This window comes from Sodiomyces alcalophilus (assembly GCF_042370955.1).
Source record: "Sodiomyces alcalophilus JCM 7366 unplaced genomic scaffold ACRALscaffold_3, whole genome shotgun sequence".
In the NCBI taxonomy this organism is placed as follows: Eukaryota; Fungi; Ascomycota; class Sordariomycetes; order Glomerellales; family Plectosphaerellaceae; genus Sodiomyces; species Sodiomyces alcalophilus.
In genome coordinates this window covers 7,002,262-7,028,829 of record NW_027263534.1, presented here as the reverse complement: position 1 = coordinate 7,028,829, position 26,568 = coordinate 7,002,262, and the positions used below count along the sequence as shown (strand labels likewise).

At 40.6% G+C, this 26,568-nt stretch overlaps 1 protein-coding gene across 1 annotated transcript; it reads right to left on the bottom strand.

The window, feature by feature from the left end:
- Positions 1 to 23,133: 23,133 nt before the first annotated feature.
- Positions 23,134 to 26,356, bottom strand: ACRALDRAFT_1062820 (uncharacterized protein). The gene is made up of 7 exons (XM_071016677.1): positions 26,028 to 26,356; positions 25,839 to 25,969; positions 25,491 to 25,785; positions 24,965 to 25,441; positions 23,798 to 24,895; positions 23,544 to 23,743; positions 23,134 to 23,481 (listed from the first exon to the last, which is right to left on the bottom strand). The coding sequence occupies exons 1-7, from the start codon at positions 26,118 to 26,120 to the stop codon at positions 23,457 to 23,459; spliced, it is 2,319 nt and encodes a 772-aa protein (XP_070876228.1). The 5' UTR covers positions 26,121 to 26,356; the 3' UTR covers positions 23,134 to 23,456.
- Positions 26,357 to 26,568: the final 212 nt, after the last annotated feature.

Below are 26,568 nucleotides of genomic sequence, written 5' to 3'. Positions count from 1 at the left end.
CGGTTAACTATATTATTCCTAGGGATATAAGCACTAGAAGAGGGGGCGTGATATTACGGGTATAATTTATCGAAGTTAGGGATAGCCTGAATAGGAGGAAATAATATATCTTAGAGTACGTTTATTCCGACTAGGGCACTATTTTTATAGCCGGTGCTAGCCGCCCACGATTATAACCGTTTTTCTTTTAAAGTAAAAGATTATATAACCACAATTTCGACTTTTTTATCCTTTATAATTATCCATCTATCTTTAACGCCTAATACCGTTCAAATAGCCTATTCGCCGCTCGGTTCTAATAATAACGCTAAGGTCGTGATCGCCCTCGGGGTCGGGGTCAGGGTTAAAGGCATGGATAACGTGGAGAGAGGGGTCGGGGTTAATCGAACCCAAATTCCGTGGGAGGCAACCCAGTCCCGCCTGGATCTTAGTCGGAAACGGATAAGGCTATCCGTAGGCTATAAGAAGAGCTAGGACGGGGCGTGTAATTAAGTTATAGGAAGATAGGTCGTTATAGTTAATTAACAATCGTATCTAAAGATAAAAGGCAAAAAGACGATCGTGTCTAAAGGCAAAAAGACGATCCGAACGATATAACTTAATTAAACTAATTAATCCTATATATAAATAGAAAGTTTATAATCGTGGTCGGCTAGCACCGGCTATAAAAATAGTGCCCTAGTCAGAATAAATAAATACCCTAGTCGGAATAAACGTCCTCTATATCTTAATAGTTATAAAAGGAATTAAAGAGGGTATAGCGTTCGGAGATAGACGGTCGAGTCGACTCCGGGACTAGTATTATCCGGACCGACCTGGTATAGTGTGATAGGGAGGACTATCGACGGATAAGTTATAGTCCTAGGAATGCTTTTAAGGGGATTCTCTAAGGTTCCTAGGGAAAAGGCTCTAGTTATATATAAAAAGCCCCCTATAGTATACTAATAGTGCCCTGGTATATAGCCACGAGGCGGTTATGTCGGTTCGAATCCGGCTAGGGGCGCACGCAAAAAGTCTTTTTCTTTTTGCGTTACCCGGCCCTGTTCTCGGGTGGCCCTTATCTGCCTTAGTAAGCATGATATGGGTTAAACAGGGAGGGGCCGATAGCCTTACTCCGCCCGGCTCGTAGCTAGTCGATAACAGGCGCCGGTAGCTCTGCCGCTAAGGCCGATACGCCCTATATCGCTAAACTAGGGCAGGTAAGCCCTACCGTTAATAGGGCCGTAATAGATTAGTCGCCCGTTACGTATATAAGGACGATACCGCGCTCCGGAGCGTGTAAAGATATCCCGGCGGGACCTACACGAAACATAGGAGCTACGAACCGTACGTTATACTATATACGAGGCCGTCTATAGATAACGTAAAAAAAAGCTGAAACGTGGGTCCAGGATACGTTAAATCCCAAAGATAGGGTTAGTGGCTTAGGTGGAATTAAATTAATTACTAAGGGTCTGTCTTAGTAATTAATAAATAAGAGGATAACAGGGACTAAGATAAAGGAATATGGAGCTTATATATCAGTGGCTTCGTAATACGAACAGTGTTAAATACAGCGGCCGCATAGTGTCTTCGCGACGGCCGTGTATATGGAACGAATCTATATACCCTTAGGGGTCTGCGTGCTTATAGTTATCCCACCGTCTACTAGTAACCGTCCACCTTCTAGCTAGTGCTCCTTTTATTTAAAGGGATCGGGCAGATCCTATTAAGGAAACCTGTTATATCCGCTAGCGCGGTAAAGGCCACGCTATTTATTAGCATCCCTATAGGGGTCTCCTAGGGGTTAAAGCGGCGAGTTTTCTTCCTGTTTTCGTAGTGCTAGAGTTTATCTGGCTATCTACGGGAGTTTCTAACTTTATAGTACTAGGCGAAATGCTCCCAGGTCTTTATATAGCTATAACCGTAATAGGCTATATAGTTATTATAATAAAACCTTTTATAGTGTTCTTAGAGTTCCTATGCCCGGTCCTTACTTAGATAAGGCGTATTAGGGTCTTTTAGGGGAGGGTTAGGTTTTTAGTTCTTTTTAACTAAACCCTAGCTTCTTTTATATAGCCGCTTTATACCGGCGTGGCCGGGACTTAGCGTGCTATCTTTAAAGCCTAGTCTTATAGCGGGCTATTATAATAGCTTTTACCCTAGCCTAGGTTAGCCTTTTATTTTCTAGTAGGATCCTCTAGGCGTCTTCGCTTAAGTAGAGCTTATCTACTTATTTATTACCCGGGATTCCTATATACCCCGGTAACTACTATAGGTGGGTCGGGTAGATTATTACTAGGCGTTATTGCCTTAGGAACTCTTACCGCGATAATCTAGGTACTATACTAGCGAGCCCCTAGAGTACTACTTAGTTATTAATATAGCATATAATCTCTTTTATTCCGGGGAGGCGGACCGCTATGGCTAGTCCCCTAGCTACCCCGGTTTCCTTTTTATTAAAAACCACTATATTACGGATATATCTATAACTAAAGGTGATTTCTTTTCCGCCGCGCTATATCGAGTAGGCCTAGGTTATATTTTAGCCTTTTTATAACCCGTTAAAGAATACTAAGGTATACTCCGGGTCTAGCTTATCGACTTATCTATTAAAGGTCTCTGTGGCTTCTTTCTAAGTCCTATTATTAAACAGGACCTTATCCTAGTAGCTCCGTCCTATAAATCGGGGTCTTATTAATTAGTGTTATAGCGGCCTTATATATACTAGTTCCTTTATCCGTAGTACTCTTAAGCGCCGTATCGGGGCCTTAGTCTATCTTATATCCCCTTAAATGATTAGGGAGATAGCCTATATTATAGGGTAGTCCTTCTTAAGTCTAGCGATACGGGTCGTGTACCTCTACTATAGGTACTCCGCGTAGTCTTTTACTACAGGGATTCCTAATTCCTAGTATAAAGCTAGCACCGGGACCGTCTTCTAGGCTAGGAGTATAGTTCTAATTATAGGTATCTATACTCGGGTTATTATCTTAGTCTTAGGTAGGTGTCCAGAGGGTAACCGGTATTACTTTTTATAGATAACATTATAACGGCCCTAGGCCAGGGCCCGGGGTCCCTCCTACTAGATCTCCGCCGCGTAGTAGGTAATAGTTAGAATATATATTAATATAGTAAAGAAAGGCGAAGCCGTCACTATGCAGAACGGCTTAGGCAGTATGATCTCGGATAAGTCTTCGATAACAGGAGTGCTTAAGACTACGAAGTGTACATAACCAAAATAATATATATAATAAGGAGACCTTTAGAAAAGGTTCCGGGAGGTGCGCGCTGCTCTGATTAGGGCAACGTAGCTTAAACGAAGTGAATATAATAAACGTGGCAAGACTTAGGGTTAAAAGGATAATGATTATATAGGATAATAGGCATCCTCTGTGTCTAGGTAGCGTCGCCACGTATATATAATATATAAGGTAAATAAAAAAGCGCGCGTCTTATAACGTTACGTGACGTCCTAATAATATAGCACTAGGTCTCCGATCCACCCCTTTATAATCGGCCCTAGTTATCTTACTCACGTCCTCGTGGCTATAATAACTCTAAATATAATTAGGTTACCCTGATTAAGCTAAGTATAGTCTAGTAAAACTATTTCGAATCTTATTTACGCTTATAAAGGGTCTATCCGCCGACTATATAATCCTCCTTCTTAGTATATACCCTCTCTATAATAGCCGTAACTATATCCTTATCCTACTTAATCCTAGTATTATACTATAACTATCCTTCCTAGGGAATCGTATATAAAGACGGTATATATAAAGAACTATTAATAGCGGCGTTATAAAGTGTTATACGGTAAATACTATTATATAAGTAAACCTAGTTATCTCGGGAGAATAAGCTAGGCCTGATCGGGCTAATATAAGAGTCTATAGGGCGGGGATTATATAGTCTATAAAACAGGTAGCTACGAGATATCTCGACGCCTTTATCCTGCTCCTTTATATTCTTAATCTATTTGCCTTAGATATCGATCTTCCGAGGCTTTACTAAGACTTTCTTTAGCGATATCTGAATAATCTTATAGTTATTTAAGTTAATGCTAGTGAACTTAGAAGATTTAGAGGACTTAGGAGTCTTCTTAGGACTCTTCGTGACCTTAGCGATCTTCTTAGGCGTGACCGGAGCTAAGGGCTTCTTAGGGATAGCCTTAGGTGTCTTAGGACGCACCGGGATACTAGTATCTTTCTTAGGCTCCTATGACTTAGGAGTACTCGTAACTAGGGCTTAAGTCTTCTTTTTAGCCTAATTAAAGGAACCGGGGGCTATGGGCTTAGATTTAATAACAGGTTTATTAATAGGAGTAAAACCTATACTCTTAGGAGGAGGTGGTAAAGGAGACTAAGGAACCACCGGGACTATTAATATTTTCTAATAGCTAAAGCCAAGGATTACTCTAATATAAGATAGCTATTCTTCCTTAATATAACGCGTATAAGCGGCGCTATTACTCCCGTAATTACGTCCTTATATAAACCGATAAATCTTTAAGCTCTAAGGGAATAGGTATCCCTTTTAAATAATGGCTCGTATTTACTCGATAATAAAAAGACCGTATAAGTAATTATCCGTTTAGTAAGGACCGGGAATAATATAGAAGCGGCGAGTAAGGCTAGAGACGGCCTTATTAGGCGTATTAATGCTGCGTAGCTAACCTATAGTATACTTAAATAACCGTAGGAGGCGATCCTTAGTATCGCTAGTATTCTAAATACTATTATACCTATATATATACTATATCTCTTAATCTATAATCAGACTAATAAAATAATTATCGAAGTAATAAATAATAGGGACGAGGCGACTTCTTTTAATACGGTTAATTACCTTAAGCGGCTAAGGAGAGTAAATCGGTGTCCGGCTATTTAGCTCCTAGTAGGGCGTAATATTAATCTAAGCTACGGGACGGTTATCCCCTTATCTACGCTTAAATATTACACGTATTATATTCTCTAGACTACCCTTTTCTAGCTACCTTTTATTTATTAGGTTATAGTATATCCTAAATAATAACTATATTATCGGATAAGTATCCTAGGACCTTTTACTAAATATGCTTATTATAGGGATATAAGGGAGTATTATATTAATCGTAGTAGCGTTAAGTTTATTATCTATAGTATTCTCGAGTAGGCGTTAGACTACGCGTATATTATCTTTAGGCTATTAAGGGAAACCTATAAAAGGAGTAGCGTTATCGGGGACGTTAAATAAACGGTACGGTAGACCTTACTAGGGAAACACCTATCGGCTATCGTTAGGGTCGCCTATACGATAGGGGCGTATAGTCTTATTAATAGTGATACGAGTAGCGGGAACGATATTAGCGGTAAGGATAGGACCGGCGGGAGCCGGCTCTTAGTAGTTAGTAAGGGATATAGATAGTCTTAATATCTTTATTAGTCTAATCACGGTAAGGTATAGACGGCGGATATAGGAAAAATATATAAGGGTAGTGGGGTAATAGATAGTAAAGAAATAGATAGCGGCGTAAGTTAGAAAAACGAACTTAAGGATATAGGAAAAAGAGAGAAAGAGAGGGAAAACGGTTTAACTAGAGCTAGTGATAGGGGATATATATCCTTTATCGATATCTAATATTTCTAGGCAGTGCCTCCTTTATAAGACTGGCTTTAACTAGAGTTTTTATTACGGCTACTAGTTAAATAGGGTCGTGATTATTAAAGAAAGGGTAATCCTGATACTATTTATAGTTTTCGGATAAAGGTAACTTAGTGAATTAGGCGTGGGATCTAAATACGGAAGTCGGCTTACCGTGTAACCGATCTGATTAAATAGAAAGATTAGATAGTACCTTTTCTATTATACCTATAGTCGCGACTATATAATAAAGCGACGTAAGGAAGGTAATCGTGAATCACGCTTAAGGCCTAATCTTTTTAGTAACTTAAAATAGGCTGTTTATTTAACTACGCCTCCTTAAGTCACTAAAACTATAAATCGCTAGGCTATATTACCTATCGTTAAGGGATATAAGGCGGGGGGGGGGGGGGGGGCTGCTAGCCAGAGGCCTATTTTTCGGGCTCTACGTCTTTATATTATTATACGATTCGATATCGTGTTTCCCTTAAACTTTTTATTAATAATAATAATAAGATTATTAATATATCCGCTAAAGCTTTAATCACGGGGCTTAATAACCTTAGCTCTTATAAGTATAAGAAAGCCGTGGCTTATTAGGAGTCGGTTTATCCTATACTATGCTTCTAGTCTAAGACACGACTTATTATAGGTGCGGTTAATAAGTATAATGTTTTTATAATAGTCTAAGATATAGTGGTGAGTTTTTTTACGCTTTTAGTCGTGTTACCCTAATTAGGGTAAGCTGATATTATGGATACAGGTACACTCGTACTTTGTTTAGTACGAAGTGACTAGTAAGGGTAGTATATTATATATCGAACTGGATTTCGTGGGCTAAGTTATCTAAGGTGACTCTAAGGCTATTATCGTAGGCCGGGTATAGGATAGCCTGCTAAATCTTATTAATAGAGATATAGAATAGGAGCTGTTTAAGAAGGTGAGGTCTGGTAATAGTTTATCTCTGTTTTATCGCCGTGTGTTTATGGCTAAGGACCTTACTGGTTTATAAAGGGAGTATATTATAAAGACGGTGACCCGGGCTTATACGGTTAGAGCCCTGATTATCTAAGGGTTCGGGGTTATTAATAAGGTGCCGTGCTAGTGCTATAAGGAATAGTGGTCGGCTATAAGTAATTGGGTTAATAATAAGATCACTTATCCTTTCTTTAAGTACGTATCGCTTTAACGTAATAATCGATTTCCGGACTACGCTAACTATTATTTTCACGAGATAGCTTGTATATATCATGATAACGGGCTTCGGAAGCAGTTCTATTAGTCTGATTAGGAGGTCTTATAGCCGGATAGTGACTATATAGGTATTAGTTACTCTGATTTATATACTAAAGACTTACTAGTACTGCTATAGTCTATATACGATAATAAGATATATCCACGGCTATTGCCTCGATACGGCGTTTTCGTGGTAAGCACTATTACTTTATACCGTGAAAGTGCTTAGTAGATACGCGACGTTTATAGAGGAAGGGGTCTTAAACCGTGGGACTATATAATAGTATAGGTCCCTGTGTTAGCGTATAAATATAAGGACGACCTTAAGAAGTTCTGTTATACTATTTAGAATAACCCGATAAAAAGGGATCGAGAAGAGACGGTAGAGTAGTATTATATTCCCTTTATCTCTAGGGCTTAGGTTTAGCGGTATAAGGCGGAAGTGTATAGCCCTAGTAATAGTAACTATAAGAGTAAGCCAGAGTAAGATATAGATAGGTGATTCGGAAGTGATTACTATAATTAGGGTAACCTTAGTATAATTAGGATATTTTTATTTCGGTACGCGGCGTAAATAGGTAAAGGAAAGGTAAATAAATAATAAATATATTTAGTGGATATATCTTTATAGTATCCACTTAGTTAGTACGTATAAACGGAAAATAGTAATAGTAAAATATAAATAAAAGGAACTAATAAATAAAATAATAAGTAAAAGGGCGTGGAATAGGGTGATTAGGGTAATAAAGGGTAAACGGGAAAGAAATAGGAAAAAAAGCGAGTAAAGGAGTCCTAAAAGTGGTGTTTTTATTTTAGGGGGGTAATAGTTAGTTTTCGATAATAAGTAGATAGCGGTGCCTTATATATCCTCGGCCCTAATACTATATATAAGACTCTTATTAAGTATAGTATTACTATAATTAGGTTAATTAGGTAGGAAGTAATAGTAAAGGATAAAGTATAAGGTCCCTGTATAGTCCTTATACTTATTTAGGTTAAAGTTAGGATCTCTAGGGATATAGACTTCGACTTTTCCTGATTATATCGCTTTCCGGAGCTTTATTTCTAACCTCTTATAATACTCGCCTAATAAGTCCCGAAGTCTTACTAACCGTTATAAAAGTGCGTTAACGGTCTGATTAAGGGAACCTGCGTTATTAACGCTTATTATCCTCGGCCTTAGTATCTTTATTAATGGATTTACTTAGGAGGAGGGGTGCTTTAACTAGCTCTTTATTAATAAGGACACCACGGGCAGGGTATATAATTATTAGTTCTTTAGTATAGTCCCTTTCTAGTATCGTCTAGTCCTACGGCTCCTAGTATCCGTCTTTATCCCGGATGAATTTCTTAAGGCGGTTAGCGGTAAAAGTAACACCCTAAAGCTCCTCTCCTAATAAAGTCGATAGCCTAAAGGTCTTATTATCCTGATTAGACGATATAATACGAAATAGGCTATTTTAGCGGTAGTTTAGCTTCTTATCGCGGCTTATATTAATAGCTAGCTTAGTGTTATACACGAGGATAAGGTCGCCGACTCAGAGTCTTTACTTACGCAGGGTCCTGACTCTTAAACGGTTAATAGAGTCCGTCTTCTGCTACCGTTACTTATTAACTATATCGGCAATAGTCCTTTAGTCGGCTTCTAACTAGGCAAAGGCCCTTAGGCGTAGTAATATCTCTTCCTTAGGGGTCTTAACGCGGCCCTAGTCGAGCACTCTCTAAGTAAGGCAGGTTATCTTAATAGGCGTAATAGCCTCGTAGCTATAAAGGAGGTAAAAGGTGGTCCTTCCGGTGGATACTCGGATAGTCGTATAATCTGCGAAAAGGACTATAAGCAGGATCTTATATAACGTACCGCGGTAAATCTTCTGCTAGATAGTAAGCGTATAGGTAATAGGCTTATATCCTACCTTATTTAGACTATTAGCACGGGGGTAGTAGGCAGAGATAACCTTCCGCTTTATTAGGTATACCCGATTTAGCTTAATCACGCTACCCTTATTCTTAGGACCTCTATCTATAATAATATATTAGTATAGCCTATACCGGCAGATAACGTTTTCCTATAAGAATATCGTGACGGCTTATAATATATTTTTCCGTAGTAAACGGGCTTTAACCTATCCCGTGAATATATATCGAGCTTCTACTAAGTAGTACCCGTTAAGATACTAGATATTAAGACTTACCTATATAAAGGGGAGGGCTTATTAAGGTAGTTAGGTAGCGATTAGGGGATCTTTACGTGCTTTACCTTAGCGGCTCTAATACTCGGCGTATACTTTAATAACCTCCTTAGTCTGCTTATAGATACCGTCCTAGGTGTATAAGGATATAAGCTTCTAGTATATCTTATCTCTTATATAATAGCCTGACTCGTCGTGGGCTTTCCTAATTAGGGTAACCTAAGTCTCTTTATTATTAATCCACCTCCTAGGAGTCGAATCTTTCTTAGTAACTCTTATTTATAGTAGACCGTCTTTTACGAAAACACGGGTCGACCGATCTTTAATATAGCGGGCGTTATAAGGGTTTATTTTAAAGGGTATCTATAGGCTAGTTAAGTATAAGGCTATTTATTAAGAGAACTAGCTCTAGGTAATATCCGGGTCTAAAACGTCTTTGGCTAGGGTAGGGTTATTAAACCTTTTATCCGCGTCTATAAGGAAGATTCGGTTATTAATAAAGTCGTTAATATCTCCCTCCGTAGCGTTATTAGCCTAATTAGACGGAGTAATAGGTATCCTCGAAAGTCTATCGGCTATAGTGTTCTTAGTTCCCTTAATATATTTAACCTCGAAGTTAAAAAGTCGGATCTAAGTAATCCACCGAGTAATAAGTGCGCTAGATAGGTTTATAGTAGAACCACTAAGGTAGGACACTAAGGGTTAAGTATCTATCTCTAGTATAAAGCGGACTCCGTAAAGATAGTTACGAAGTCGGTAAAGCACCTTTAATACTCTCCTTAGCTTTAGCTTACCGGTATTATAAACCTTTTTTACCGGGTTCTATCTACCGCTTTCGTACCGGGCGATAGCTCTCTTCTTATCGATATACTAGCTTAAGATTACGCCCTAGCCCTTAATATATATATCGACGATAATATAGATAATACTAGCCCTTTTACTATACTCGATAATAACTAGGACTAGTATAGAGGTTAGGGTAACCTTAAGAGTATCTATAACGTACTATTAAGGTTCGCTTTATAGGAAGGTGGAACTCTTTTTTAGCAGGTCTATTAGCGGCCCCGCGATAATAGCGAAGCGGTAAATCTAAATACGGTAAAAGGTAGCGAGACTAAAAAAAAACAGACTTCGGAAATAGTCTAGCACTTTTACTACTTAGTTAACTTAGCCAGTTTAGCCTGCTTAGGGGAACGGCTATCGGTTCCGTATATATAGCCCACGATAATAGCTACTTTCTAATACTATTAGCTTTTAGCGCTAGCTATAGTGCCTCTAGTAAGCTCTATATTAAGAAGGACTCTATTAATATTACTAATATACTCGGCTATATAATAGCGAATTCTAGACTTAATAAGGGTATCGTTACAGGTAGTAGTCGGCCCTTTAACTATAATATTATTAATAAAGGGTCGGTAGTACTAAGGAATAAGGTTATAAAGAATACGGGTTATAGTATATATAAATTAGGCTACTAAGTTAGTCGCCCTTTACGGAAGGGTGAATATTCTAAAGAGTCCTAAAACCGTAGCGAAGGTTATTAAGTCCCTTAACTCCTTATTAAGGGTGACCTGGTCGTAGCCGGAGAAGAAATCCAGAAAGGAAACTATCTTATATATACCGAAGTCCTTAGAAAACTCGTCGGCCCTAGGCGGGATAAAGGTATCGCGTAGGGTAATAGTATTAATCTTAGTAGTAGAGTTAATAAGGCGTATATTACCGTCTTTATTCTCTATAAGGAACCAGGGGTTTTAGTAGGCCGCGTGGCTTTCCTTAATAACCCCCTTATCCTTCCTATACTTAATTATCTTAACGATAATAGATTCTAAGGCTTTTAGGATAGGGATCCCTTTCGCCTACTATACCTTATACGGAACCACCTTAATCTTCTACGGCGGGGCGACTCTAGGGTTAAGCCTCCCGTATTTTTACTAATCCTATATAAGGGTAGCTTCGTGGTTTAGGAGGGTCTTCGTTAAGAGCTCCTTTTCTATAGGCAGTAGATAGTCGGTAGAGTCTAATATATCTCTAAGTCGCTCTTCCGTAAGTCTTAAGCGAGGGGTAATCTTAGAGAACTTTAGGGTGATTAGGCTAATAAAACGGTCGTTTTCCTATTCCTATATATCCTCGGGGATTTCCGCTAAGATCTTTTGCTTCTAGAGAGGGTCGCCTTTAGGGACAGAACTATCGGATAGCGCGTCGTCTATAAGGTGAATCTTAAGGGCTTTTAGCTTATATATAGTATAGATAACCTGATTAGGCTTATAGTATACCTCCTTAATTAGGTCTTAGTGCTTTCTCCTTTTCGCGGTCTATAGCTTCTTTACGGCTATTATAGCGGCGCTAGTAATACGCGCGTCTTCGGCCCTTAAAGCCGATAACGCTAACGACTAGTAAGACTTTTATACTTCCGACTTAAAATTAGTATAAGTAATTTAGTATAAATTAGGCTAATTAAGGTAACTACGATAAGGATTTATAGATAAATATAGTAATAAAGGAAGAAAATAGTGTTTATAGTGTTATCGGGCTTCCTTATCGTATTTCTTATACCCTTAGCCTTAATTCTATAGTATCGCCCTCGAGGCTATATATACCCTTAGTAAAAATAGCTTAATCTCCTTAGAGAACACGAAGGCTACTAGAGACGCTGCGTTAGCGTCCCTAATCGTGTATTAAATCTTATCGCCCTCCGCTAGAATATCTAAAGGGTAATAGTTAGCCTTTTCCTTAATAGATAATAAGGTAGCGGCCCTAGGCTAATAGGTAGGGTCGCTATCCTGGAGCTAATATTAATTAGCCTAATTAGACCGATCTTTATCGATCCGACGCCTTTTATTAGCCTTATAGTTTAGCTAGCTTTAATTCCTTAGTATCTCTTTAATCCACTCGCGATAGACGATAGGTATAAGAATACGGGCATTACTAAGTATAAAATCGGTATCGATTTAACTATCCTAGAAAGAAAAGGACGCTTAAGTTTCTTAGATCCACGGTATACTAAGTAGTATATCGGGCCCTAGACCGGGGAGGACTTAGAAGTTAAAAACGCTACTTTACTCGCCGACCTATAAACGCTCCTTAAGGTACCCTATACACGGTTACCCCTCTCGGTTATTAATACCCTTAATCCGGATCTCGGTCTAGCTAATACGATATTCTAAACCAAAGCGTTTTATAGTGTTTATAAAGATAGTATTAAAGGTAGCCCTTATATCGATAATAGCCTTAATAAAAACGTCGGGGTTATACGTTAAGGCACCCTTACGAGTAAGCCTGCACTTTAAGACTATATATCGGGTAATAATAAAAGGGTTATCGGTTTTAGGGACGGCCTCCCTTTTAATAATAGTAAGGGTATTCGAGTTAGTGTTATTAGGTCGGGTAAATAAGACGGTATACCCCTTAAACGAAGGCGGGGGAGGAGGTATACTAGGGGGACCTCGTCTATTAAGGAAGAAGGCTTTATTAGCGGTTAGGCGAACGATCTTATACTAAGGCTAACTAGTCTCGGCGGCGCGTATCCTCTTATCGTTTCTTAGTCTTATATCTAGGTCGTTAATAAGGTAATACTATAAAGGAACTTTAATCCGGAGATCCCTAATTTACCTATCTAGGTCTTTCCGTGCTTACTCTAGGTCGTAAGGGTTATCCGCGGAGGCACTAGCCTTACCTTTACCTTTATTAATAGCCTTAGGTTATTATTAATCGGGCTATATCGGCGCTTCGTTTATCTCTACTTCTTTATTAATAGTCTTAGCTACGAGTAGAGTCGGGACCCGGTAGCCTAAACTAGGGTTTAATATTTATAGGCCTTATTTAATAACCTAATTAGGGAAACGAACGGCTTTAGGAGTGGCTTTAACGACTCTCCTGCTCCTAGTCGTGTAAAGAGGCTATAAAGGGGAGTGCTTTTTCCGAGTATCCTTTAACACGGTATAGATATCCGCCTACTAATAATCGGATATAATAGATATAAAATTAACGCTAAAGCTCGTTATAGGAGCCTTAGCCTTCGCTTTTTCCTCCTTTAGCCTAGTATAATATTCTAATATTACTCTTATAACGTCTTCTATCTTAATAAGGAGGCTTTCGGAGTTAGTGCTAATATAGTGGGCTTTAGCCAGGTCTTTATACTTCCCTTAAAGGCGCGTACTAAGCTAGTAGAGGACGGACCGCCGGTGCGGCTAGTCTTACTGCTTAAGGTATATATCCTAGGGGCAGGGCCGCTACTCGTTATTCTGGTCTAAGGCGAGGTAGTCGGGATAACAGAACCGGACTAGGTATTAGGTCTTATCTAGCTATAGTACCGCGCACTACTTATAGCGGTAACGCTCCTATTTATAATAAAAGTAATAGGGGGGTTAGTTATTAATAAGGTGGTATTATAACGGGCCGCCGGTATAGGGGTAGGAATTCCTATTCCTATACCGCGGTGGCCCTTGCCTATACTATATATCGTCCTTATATATACCGACATTAGTCTAATCAGGGGTAATATAATAAGCTGCCGGAGCGGCGTCCTGCCTCTTTAAAGTGGACTGCTTTAGGGCGGCGTAGAACGGGGTCTTTAGGTAGGGGTCGGTAGCTAGGATTACGTTAACCTTATCGGCTCCTACTTAGCGCGAGAGGGCCACGACTTAGGGGACCGCGTTCCTAATAACGCCTATATTATCGTAAACCATAAAGATAGCGCACTCCTTTAATAGCTCCGTTAACTTATTTATATCGCTCCTTATCTATATAGCCGGTTTAGGTATAATAGTAGGCCTTTATAAGATAGTCGGCGTATATACTATCGGGTTAGCCTAATTAGGTTAAGGCGTAACGGCTAGTATCGGTTTAATAGTTAGTATAGGGGTAGGAATATCTATAATACTCGCTATTTCGTTAATAGGCCGCCCGTCGGCTACCTAGACGTTTTCTGCCTACTCTTTTAATATATCCGATAGATCGTAATACCTACGTAGTCGGTCCTTTAGGTTAATAAACTTATACTTTATCCTATTATTTAGCTATATATTAATATCTTTATATAAGATAGCGAGGAAGATATCATAAAGCTTATAGTTTTTAATAAAGGTGCCGCTAACCTTATTAGCTTTTAACTTCTAAACCGTGACGCTTATTAATAGCTACTTAACCTACTAGACTATCTTAACTTTTTCGTGCTTATAAATAAGTCGTAACTAGCGTACTTAGTCGGATAGGTTAAGCTACTAGTCGGGATCTAGGTAAGAGTATTTATTAATAAGCCGTTACTTTAAGTGCTTTTATCGGCCGCCGGATACTTCGACTAATCGGATTATCTTATTAACCGCAGGACGGATACTAGGCTCCGTAAATAGGCTAATATAAGAGATCTTATTAGCCTTACTAAGGCGGTTAAGCTTAGTATAGTCTTTATAGTCCCTAAGGAAGTTAGATAGGGCCCTTTTACTAAAGCGAGGGGCCCCCGCGGCGAAGGGGTTTAGGGGCGCGCGAGATATAATAGTAGCTCGAGTCTTCTTATCGTCGTATAGGCTAATATACTAGTAGATAGCCGCGAGCGTCTCTAAGGTAAGGCTTGCCTTAAAGTTCTTAAGGACGTTATCGGAAAACGCGATATCCGAGGTGGGTGTATAAGCCTGCTAAGGAGCGCTCGGCCTAGGGGAAATAGGGGGAATAGGGGGAATAGGGGGAGCTAGCCCGCCGATAAGGGTCGGGTTGCCCTGACTAGGCGAAGGGGAAGCCGATACGGCTCCGTAGCCGGACACCGGGGCGCCCTATCCGTGAGAGATAGTCGTTAACGGGCCGACGCCGGGGTCTATGTCCCTTTACCTAAGCGAAGCGGTCGTAAGAGGAGGGTTAGCCGTAAAAGCGGCGTTACCCTAATTAGGCTTAACCGTAATCGCTAGGGTTAGGATAGCCGTGTACGTGCTATTATCGTTAGGCTTAGAGTCGCTATAGACTATAACCGTAGGGGGAGGGTTATAATAATCGGTCTACTATAAGGCCGTTATATTATTAAAAGGGGGGGGTTAATCTATTATAGTAACTAGTTTAGGTAGATTAAGGGAATTAGGGTGTTTGAGAAAGAAAGGGTTAAGAAATAAGAAGTAATCGTGTATTAAGTCTATAAGTCTAAGGATAAGGTATCGCTAGCCGTTATAAGAGATTAGTTTAAGTCGTATCTGGGATCTACTAGTAGGTTTAGCTAACCACTAGGTCTATAAGGGCGCGGTATCTCGGGGCTCCTTAATAGGTTCTTTTAACTATTAGGGCCTTATATAACTAGATTTTCTTAAAATTCTCCCGGCTAAGGACTTACCGCTGTTCGTATAGGCCTTTATTACCCTGATTATAGTAAGGTTAACCCTACGCCTTTATTATTTCCTACTTAGAGGGTTATAGTAAAAGATTCTCTTATATCTAGGCTCTATAGCCCCTAATAGTCTATATCCGTAGCTTTTCCTATTCCGGTAAAGGAGCGCGCCCTCCGTGTCTATATCTATACTATATTCGGAATCTATTTTATAGTTAATCTATTCTTTATTCTATTTATCGTACCTTTTTCTTAAATGTTTTTCGCTTTTTTATCCACCTTTACCTTATCGGCGGTAGGGGCCTATCTCTCCGTCTATAGCTCTTATCTTATTTTTAGTAAGGAGGATCCGTCTCTGTTTTCTGGTTATTAGGTTTTATTAAGGCTATATAGGGGCAGGTTTCCTAGGCTATTATCGTAATCTTAATACTAATTTTAAATATTAATACTTTATTTTAATCTTAGCCCCTTAGCTATATACTTCCCTTTTCCGTAATTAACGTGTAGTTTGTTTAGGTAGGCCGGAACTCCCCTTAAGTACTTTCGGTTACCCTGATTAAACGATTAGGACCTCCTAGGCACCGAATAGATCCGCCTCCGAGCATTAGTTAAAGAAAGGCGAAGCCGTTACTATATAGAATGGCTTAGGTAGTATAATCTCGGATAAGTCTTTAATAACAGGAGTGCTTAAGACCATAAAGTGTATATAACCAAAACAACACATATAATAAGGAAACCTTTAGAAAAGGTTCCGGGGGGTGCGCGCTGCTCTAATCAGGGTAACGTAGCTTAAACGAAGTGAATATAATAAACGTGGCAAAACTTAGGGTTAAAAGGATAATAATTATATAGAATAATGGGTATCCTCTGTGTCTGGGTGGCGTTGCCACGTATATATAATATACAAGGCAAATAAAAAAGCGCGCGTCTTATAACGTCACGTGACGTCCCAAGGACATAGCACTGGGTCTCTGATCCACCCCTCTATAATAGCTTAGCGTAGCAGAGCTAGGTTCGGTCCGTGGGTGGCTCCGGCGAGGCCCCGTATATAGTTAATAACCTTAAGTCCCTTCTTCGTCTATATCTTTATATAGTCCTGGATGTTAAGCCGCCTATTTATATATGTACTAAGCTACCCAATCGGGGCTAGTAGCTTTTATCCCTATTAGTTAACGGTATAGGCGACTATAACCTTATAGTCGAATAGGGGTAGTTTTATTATAGGGAATTAGGGGATCCTTTAGTAACAAAAGAGTTAAGCTTTGGCTTCACTATGGTCTAGCTTAACCCCGTTATCTTTATATTATTAGAGTTATTATTATAATATCTCTTTAATTATCTTTACCGTGGTTTTAGTAGCGGTATATACTACGATAATATATATATCGTTAGTATATCCGAATCGATTCTCCTTATTAGGTAGACGGTGTATTTCTACGATACTAAGTGCATAGCCGATTAGTAAGGCCGGGGGGCCTTATAGGGAGTACCGGTATTTATACGCCCCCGGTTTACTATTTATTATCCACTTAACCCTAATTAGGAAGGTAAAGCGACCGCGTGTATAACCGAAATCTTGGCTCTAAATATTACGTACCGGTACTTTAAGACAGGCAAAAGATAATATAAATTTTTAGTAACTTATACCTCGTGTAATAAAGTGTTAATTCATAGCTTATTCTAAGTATATTTATATTAGCACTAAGTCCCCTAAAATTCATGATATCCTATAGCTATCCAAAGCCGGCGATAGCCCTTATTATAGCCACTCACGAAGAGCTGCTTAATACCGTGAAGGCCTATTACCGTTAATTCGGATTTAGAGTTATTAAATTACGCTCTAGAAAACGCATAGGCGGTAATATCTTTTATATAACCCTCGCCTATAACCGCGGCGGCCCTATAAGAGTATTAATTACGTAGTTTAGACGCACTAAAATAACTAAAATCGGATACCCTTAGGGGGCCGAGATAGTATAGTCTAGGGACGGATAGACCTTCGTTATCGCGGATAAGAACGCTTATAACCACCCACCCCTTACCGCTAATAGAATCGCCGCGTCGGCGACTATAAGACTCGATTTCTAATATACGGTCGGCGTATCTCTGATTAGGATAATAGTCGAGTAATTATCGGGAATGGGAAAGCTAACGGCCCCGGAGATTACTAGGCAAATATAGTAAAAGCTTAGGAAGAATCTGCCTAGCGGCCTTATCCTTAGCTAGCAGGACGTCCGAAATTATTAAGGGTAGTTACGGCGCGATAAATACGGGCCTTTAACCTCGACGTAGTATTTCCTCGAAAAGATTAAGGCTAGAGAGTTGGCGAATACTATATCCGTTAGGGTTTTAACTATAAGAGCCGCCGTATTAATATAGTATTCTGGACTTATCGAGACTATATCGAATAGTGGTAAAAGAACCCGGAACTATTAATAATAGATTATACCTATTTTATTAGTAAACGAGTATTAGAGATCCCGAGATTAATTACTTTTAGCTAACCTTATCTTAGGTAAACCGGTTTAATATACCGTTATTTAAGGTTATAGGCGTGGCCGCGGATTATAGTATATATAACTACTACTTTACCCTAGTCTTAAGGGACAATCGCGATACCTTTAAATAGGTGTATAACCGGATTAAGGCGGTAATAGACAGTAAGCGTATTAGGTTTCTAAGCGCTATTATCACTAACTTCGATAAAGCTCTTAAAAATACTTTAGATATCGTTTTCCCTGCTATTCCGTAGTAGATCTATATCTACTATATTATAAAGAATATTACTCTGCACGTAAAGAAGAAGTAGAAGGGCCTCTTAAGGGCACTACCCTTATACTATCCGTAAATAAGTTCGTGATCTTTTTATAGTGGTTTAACTATCTTAATTATAATTATTATATATATATAGTTATATAGTTTATATAGTTTATATAGTGTATATAGGGCTTAAAAAAGATTTTATAGCTAGCGATTAGCTTATAGGTTAACCACCTTTCCTAATTAGGCTAAGTAAGTAAAAAAAATTTACTAACCGAAATTAGCCGTATATAATTCCTATTATAACGATAACTCTACCGCGTATAATAATAAGGCTCACGAAAAGGATAATAATAACGCTATCGCTACCCAGCTCGTCCCTCTTAATCCCGATAATCCAGAAGTTATTAACTTAACCGGCGACGAATTTACGGATAATAATAATACCCTAATATAGGTAAATATACGTATTTCGGTATTAACTTTATCCGACGACTCGACTATTAATAGGTTCCTTGCTTTATAGAAGTCCTGCGTATACGCGGCCTTTAAGGATAACTTCGAAAAGCACTAGGGCTCTTTAAAGCGGTAATTCAGTATAGAATAGCGTGGTTAGTTACGCCTCCTTTATTATCACGGCCTAGACTAACTATTATAGCTCTTATTAACTATCTTAAGTCCACCTATTTACCATAGCGAGACTAGTTCTACGAACACGCCGTTAAAAGCCTATATAATTATAGTATTAGGGTAATAAGCCGTATAGAGTCCGCCCACGCCGAGCCTAAAGTATACCTCCGTAACCGCTTATCTAACCTCGATAAACTCACTATATAGGTATATAAGATAATGGCGAGAAAGACTACACGGTTAAGGGTTAGCCTGGTAGCGGCGGGGATAAAACACGCTCTAATATATATAAATCGCCCTGTTATTACTAGCCTTATCTTCGAGATTATATTTAAGGCGCTGGATCTTATTTAGTAGTAGTATCTGGTTATATAAGAGGCGTTTACTAAACGCTAGCGCCTACCTGCCTATATAGGGAGCTTTAAGGCGTAGTATAGACTACCCTGCCGCTACACGATATTACGCTGTTTAGAGGTAATAACCACTCTAAAACGGCGGTATATTAACCCTTACTAGTAGGTTAATTAGAGCCTTATATATTCTCTCCTACTCTATTAACTATCCTTTTCTAACCGTTTTTATACCTATTCTAGCCCGAAATTCGATAAATACGCGAGTATACTCGAATTCTCGATCCTCTGCCGGTCCGATTAACGCGGAATTAACTACGAGAGTTACCTATTATTATAGGCGAGCCCCGGGCGCCGCCTCCTTTAATAGCATATAGTGGCCGTATATTATTATAGTATAAGCGTGATTAGCCACGGCTATAGCGGCGTAGGAGGACTAATTAGGCGTAGGCTACGGCTATAATAGCTATAAAGACTACCCGGGCGTTACTTAAAGAATTTAGAGTCGATATAATCGCGGCTTTACGTGGTAAGTAGTAGTAGGTATCTCCTAGGGAAAACCCTAGCTAAATATAATAGGCGGGCTCTTAATAGGTACCTCCACCGACTTAGTAGCAGGTATCCTATATATAGGTACCGCCTTTAAACTAGTAGGCACCGGGGAGCGAGTTTTAGGTTTAATAATAATAATAATAGCCGTTATAGGCGCCGGGAGCAAGGAATTAGTAGCCGTAATATAATAGCTATTTTACTATAAATAGCGGCGTAAATAGTAACGGTTCTATTTAAGATAGATATTTTAAAAATACGTTATTTTACTAGCTAATTCCACTCTGTTTTCAAATCCTATATCTCACTTAAAAATTTAGGGCTTGACTGGAACGACCGTAAGTCCTACTATCCCGACCGTAATAAGTGGGTCTATATGGGACGATAACGTGACACCAAATATCCCCAAGTACCATAGCCAATTTATATATAGAAGTTAAGTAGGTATATACAACTATTATATCTATGTATCTATCTTATCTATAAAAAAAAAGGAAAAGTCGGATAATAATAAAAAGAATAATAAAACAAAAAGAATAATAAAATAGCTAAGCAGCTAGTATCCTCTCGAGCTTATATAATTCCTTTTGCTCGTCTAGGATATCCTTCTTAGCCTGCCTTAATAACGTATCTATTATATCCTTAAACTTAGCAGAAATATACTCTAATTCGTGTTCCTACGAGGACACCTTATTAATCGATTTTAATTAATTAAAGATTCGAGCAGACTTTCGGGGGGCCTATGTCCCGGGCTTATATCCTAGTATTAGGGCAGGAGGCGTAGTTAACGGTAGGAGGGTATTAAGGGTATCACGCTATTCCTTAAAAGCTGCGATTTTAAAGCCCGATAGCAGTCGCTTAGTATTATTCTTGCCCTGACCCTTCTTCTTCCCTATAGAAGATGCCTCTAGGGCTCCTTTTAGCCGGCCTTTTCCTTAGATAGTTATCGGTTCGAGGGGACTAAGGGAAGAGGGGATAAGTGTGGTACTATCGTTATTATTAGTATTAGAGCGATCCTATCGCTAGTAGATATCGATTAATATAATACGTAGAGGCTCCGAGTCGCGTAGATAGCGGGATAGCACGTGCCGGCAGGGCAGGCCTATAGAGGTCGTGATAGTATAAGGCAGGCAGGGTCCTAGCTACTGCTGCTACGAGGCTGGCCGCGAGGCCGGTTATAAGGCTATTTATAATAGTCGTGATCGTTGCCGCGCCGATTCCAGGGCAATAAGCTCGATTTTGATCCGCTTAAGGACTTATAGGACGACCTGCTATCTAATAAGGCTAAAAAGAACGCTACTTATATAAAAGTGCGTTCTATTAATTCGACTATTCCTCTTTAATCGTAGGTCCGCCTCTTAATTCCTCTAGGATAGGTTTAAGCTACGGAAAACAGTTACTAGATCACCGGTAAAGGAGTGTATATACCTCTTAAGGCTAGCGTAAGAGGACTCTGCGATGGATATAGTACGGTGACTAAAATACAGGACCCTATTCGTAAAGCAATCTATAATCTTCTTTTCGTAAGGCTAGATCCACGTATTTATAGGGTAATTAACTGCGTTTTCGGGGTGTTTTCCTGGTTACTCGAAGTCTCTGAGTCGCTAGGCGAATATCTCTTCCGTTAAACTCGTAACCAGGGCATTCTAGCCCTTTAAAAACGCCTAAAAAGTAGGGTAGCGAGTAACCCTTCCGTTACTAGTCTTTATAGCCTTAGGGAAGAAGGATTTACTCTTCGTAAGCACGTTTATATTAATATACTAACGGCATAGAAGATAGGGAACGTATCTTAAGTTTATATAGAGTTTTAGGGCGTTTATTAGGGTAAGCTCCCGGTCCGTGATAATATAGCGTAATAGTGGCACGCCGATAGTAAGGAGATAGTCGGTTAGAGTCTTAAGGGCCTAAAAATATTAACTCTGCTTCTCTCTATTAAGGAAGACGATAGCCGTTAAAAAGGCCTTTCGAAGCGGTGATACGCCGTAAAAATTAAGTAACGGTATCTTAAATTTATTCGTTTTATATATCGCGTCGATAATTAAGATATTAGGAGCCTGCTATATAAAGGAAATAGCAGAACGCGGTGCGATAAAAAGGTATTAGATCCGATCTATACTATCGCGTCGATCCCGGTAAAAGAAGTTATCCTGATTATTAATTTACTAAGAAATTAGTATATAAATAGATAATAGCGGTAAGGGCAGCTTACCTCGTAAAGCCACTGGATTAGAGTCTTGCCGGCTAGCTCCTCACGGCGATACTAGGCGAGCAGATTTATAATATCGCTCCGAACCACCTTAAGGGGCTATTATCCCGGAACTTCAGGATCGTAGAGCCTCGTCACGATATCGTGGGGGCGAATACCGCTATTCTATATAGAGATAATCTTAAGTCTCTGTGCCTATAGGCCCCGCGAGCGAAACTAAGGAAAAGCACTAGCCTTAATCTACCCGTGGTTATAGGAAGAGTTACCGCCGCCGCGTTTAATAATAGCCTTTACCTCCTAGCCGTTATCGCGACGATAAAGATTAACCCTAAAAGGGCAGGCCGTTATCTATATCCTCGTTCTCCGGCGCTTAGATTCGTGGGTTTAAGAGGGCCTTAGCGTATAAACCTGACCCTTCCTATAACGATACGTAACTCGTATCGTTTTATTACTATATAGATACTATTCGTGGATAGTAAGGCTATAACCGTTTAAGAACGCGTGAGAAATAAGAGCTTCGTGTGCCTGCTCTTTAGAAGGAAAAAGGTCCTCCGGGAGGCCGGAGCCGCAGGGTCGATCTTTGTTGGTTATGGTTATCGATAAGCAGGATCGCGATATGGTTATGTGTTATGAATAGCTTTAATTATAGGAAGGCGAGATAACACGTGTATAGTAAAAGAAAAAAAAAAAAGATAAGATAAGGTGGAGTGGATAAGATATATAGATATAATAGTTATATATACCTACTTAACTTTTATATATAAATTGGCTATAGTACTTAGGGATATTTGGTGTCACGTTATCGTCCTATATGGACCCACTTATTACGGTCGGGATAGTAGGACTTACGGTCGTTCTAGTTAAGCCTAAAATTTATATTGTCTTTTGCCTGTCTTAAAGTACCGGTACATAACATTTAGAGCCAAGATTTCGGTTATATACGCGGTCGCTTTACCTTCCTAATTAGGGTTGAGTGGATAATAAATAGTAAACCGGGGGCGTATAAATACCGGTACTTAGAAGAAATAGCTCCGCGACCTCCTCTAGTAATAATAGTTCCACGGCCTCTTCCACTGCCTCTTCCACTGCCTCTTCCACGCCCACGCCCACGGATATCGCCTTATTATTATTATTGTTGTTATTGTTATTGTGTAGTCGTGTTGTTGATTGAAGGTGATTGACGATGATCTTAATAGCTTGATAGGTTGAATTAGTAATCGTATTTTATGTGTGGTCTACGAAGTAAACGTTGATCGGCTGGAAAAATGGGTCCTACCAGAACTACAGTCGGAATATCCAAGTAGTATAGTCGGAATATCCAGTCTCTTTATTAAAAAGAAGTATTATCAAAAAGCTAACTCGTAGGTCTCTATTAAACTATAAGGACTCCTTATTCAGTCCCTTTTAAAATTCTTTAAAACTGGGTTTAAAGATATTAAACGGGGCCTAAATATAACTACGAGGAACTATATAACGGTTCCCATTTTCACCTGATGTATTGACTTCTCAACCGCCACTAGCAGGAAATGACGCAACTATACTGGGGGAGGCCTTATGTCTGGAGGTATTTGTAGGAAACCGAGCTTATGAAGTCAGACTACCCCAGCCTTCATGCAATCCAGCATGCTTCAGCTGGTGCCACTGACAGCTAACCTAGATGTTGTCGTTAGCGGGCTGTAGTGGAAGAGTATAGCATCAAGATCGCATTAACTTACTTCATTAGATGGTCCATGAAAGTTTGCAAAGAGACGTCATCTGTAAAAATAGTCTGCGCGGATTGAGCACCCACTCCCCCGTAGGCTCCCGTGGTGTGCGTCGTGGAGGGATTGAGTTTTGACAAAAGGAAGCGTGCCTGGGACCCGCCAGCATCGCAGACGATGAATCGCGGCAATGGGAATCGGTCTGTGATCAAGTCCTTAGAAGGATTTAGTAAACAATTATAGAAATTTCAGAGGCTACTCAGTCTTACCCTGGCATCTTCCTTCGGCTGTTCTAATAGAGCGGCAAAATTCTCGTAGCCTTCTTGCTCTTGGTAACCGGCCTTGCGCCACTCCGCTACAGTTTCTCCATGGAAGATAAGAATATGGAAGAAGGTGTCGAGAAGCAATATATGTGTCGGTTGAATGGAGGTTGAATCGAGAAGCACGGGCTCTCCCCCGTCCTGGTCGAAAGTGTAAGAGTCCAGGGTCGGCTGGATCATGATGAGCGAGTTGCTGACATCCTCGTGATTCAGGACGTGACGGTAGAAAGCCGTCTCATCAGGTGAGTTGTTGAACACTTGCAAGAACTGGCTTCTTCGCAAATGGAACATGAACTGTGGATACAAGGTGAAGTTCTTTTCCAAGCGAAAGGAAGACGGGTCATCTTTGCGATAGTCCGCGAACCTCGAGCAGAGTCTAATAAGCATCCTATCAACCCAACGAAGAACGTCGGGGCCATCATCCACTTCAGATTTAAAGACGGCGATCCGCGACATGAGGACAGCAGCAGCTTCTTGATCGAAGGACTGAGCTATAGCGGGGTCTCCAGTAGGGCCGCTGAAGTTTCTTGCCAGGGTAGTAACACGAAGGTGGAATTGTCCCGATGAGTGTTGGTAATAGGTCAGAAACTGAATCATGCCCTTCTGCGCAGCCGGTTGGTGCTGTTGGGGGCCACCCTGGGTGGCAATTTCGAAGTAAACGCCATAGCTTGAAGTCGGATCAATACCACACATTTTCCAGGAGCACGTGTTACCAATTCCACACTCTGTGTCTCCGACCGATGTCGATTTCTTCATCAGGGACACCGCGTGGCCTATGAGACCTGTGACTTTCAGCTCTTTTGTGGTCAACACTTCCAAGACAGCATTGAACCCCATAAGAAGGTTATCATCGGCATCCTTATCAAAGACGCGAACAAATGACTGCTTGAACATAGAAGAAGTAAAGCTGTCAGTAAGAATCATGTGTCCACCAGTCGAATTGCAAAGTGCTTTCATCTCTAAGAGGCCCACTTGGTCAAGGCACCCAGCGAATATGTCAATGACGTGGCCATTATGGGCAGTTCGTTTCGCCAAGTTGTCATAGAACTGGACAGTTAACGGAATGGTCAGTAGCATGATCAAAAGTGAAGATATAGACAGAAATTCATGACGCACTTTCAGGGCCTTCTTATAGTATTTGACGTTCTCACGGTCAATGTCGTGGTGTGATCGCATGGGTTCTCGTAGTTCTGGTCCCACAACCATTCCTGGACCCTCGGTGGCTGGGCCGCCAGCGAAGAGCATGATACGGCCACCAGCATTCTGGAAAGACGTTTCTAGTAGGCCGACGGCAACGCTAAGTGCGACGCCGCTGCATCGTAGGTTTCTGCGATCATTGGAAACTGGCCAGGGATCCTTTTGGAGCTGTTCCAGAGCCTTCGTTAATTGAAACTCACACTGTTGAACGGGAAGAAGAAATCGCGAAGTCGGTCCCGAGAGAACAGATGGCCGCCCTTGCTGTTGCATGCCCGGTCGTACAAGGGGAGAGAGGAGGCCCAGCATCTCCTGGACTTGCTTTGCATTGTAATCCTTGTTGCCGCGAAAGATGTAGGACTTCGCGCAATCGGTATAACCAATTTCGTGCACCTGGACCTGTCATGATGTTAGTGGGGTGTCTATTATTATACGCAGCTAGACGAACCATTGTGCCGAATGTAATGAAGCCGACTAGGGCATTCTCGGGCAACAAGCTTAGACTCATCACAAGAGATTCGCGTAGCGCTGCTAAGCTGTCTGCTTCCTGGCAGGTGTCGACAACATAGAGGAATATCGGCGGACTGGGTGCAGGTCGAGATAGCCGGTATTCAATGGTGGTATTGGATGGATGGAGTTCCGGAGGTATAGCGTTTTGTGTGATGTCCTTATAATGAGGCGGGAGGGGATTTCTGGACAAGCAAAATGGGCATATCCAGAGACGGGCGCGAACGTCAACAGAGCTACATGTATCGGTAAGTCAGTTCTGAAATTCAGAGCCGCATATGCGACATACCAGAAAGGATTGAGCACAGATCGACAGGGCTGCTTGCAGGTCACTGGCTCGAACTGCAGTAGTGGTGTGTCTGGTTTCTCCTTCAACGGTGTATAGAGTGCGCCAATCGGCACAACCAGCCTTGACGCTTCCTATAACAAAATCAGGATTGGTTTGTAGAATCAGAATATCCCGATCTGTCGTTCATACCATTCGAGTACTGGGGAAGACATTCCAGCTCAGTCTGACGCCATCACGATCCTCTACTTCAGTCCACTGCTCCTTTAGCGCTTCGTAATCCATCCTGTCAGGTGCCCCTGAAAGGTGACGGATGATAATTGTTGGGTTGCCGAAAACGCTGGGGAAAGCCGATGGTGTCGTTGGTGGTTAAGCGACTACGCCTGAACAGAAAGGCGCGTACCGAAATCGCAAGGACAACAAAGCTCGTTAAAGTTCAAGGCGGTGCAATGTCGCACAGGCCACAAAAGCATCGAAGATAGTTAGGTGGCTTCGGGAGCCGGATCAATTGGCTCCCGATGAGAAGATGTGTATAAAGTACAGTAGCAGGAGTATGTATATAGGTACACTAAACTGTTAAGCAACAGTTGACAAACGATTTGCCGAGGTAAACTGTCCACTATAATACCGTATAAACTCACTAAATTGGAATATCGCGCTACTGTATACCGACGACTTGGCGCCCCATAGCCCCGAAAGTCTCTAATGAACGAGAGTAGCTCTACAAGGTATT

What these genes read in the sequence shown, in the direction of transcription:
- ACRALDRAFT_1062820 (XM_071016677.1), bottom strand. Translation starts at nt 26,120, where the DNA reads ATGGATTACGAAGCGCTAAAGGAGCAGTGGACTGAAGTAGAGGATCGT. An exon ending in TCTTCCCCAGTACTCGAATG is followed by an intron (nt 25,970 to 26,027) that starts GTATGAACGACA and finishes ATTTTGTTATAG; the next exon opens with GAAGCGTCAAGGCTGGTTGT. An exon ending in AGCCGAAGGAAGATGCCAGG is followed by an intron (nt 23,744 to 23,797) that starts GTAAGACTGAGT and finishes AATCCTTCTAAG; the next exon opens with GACTTGATCACAGACCGATT.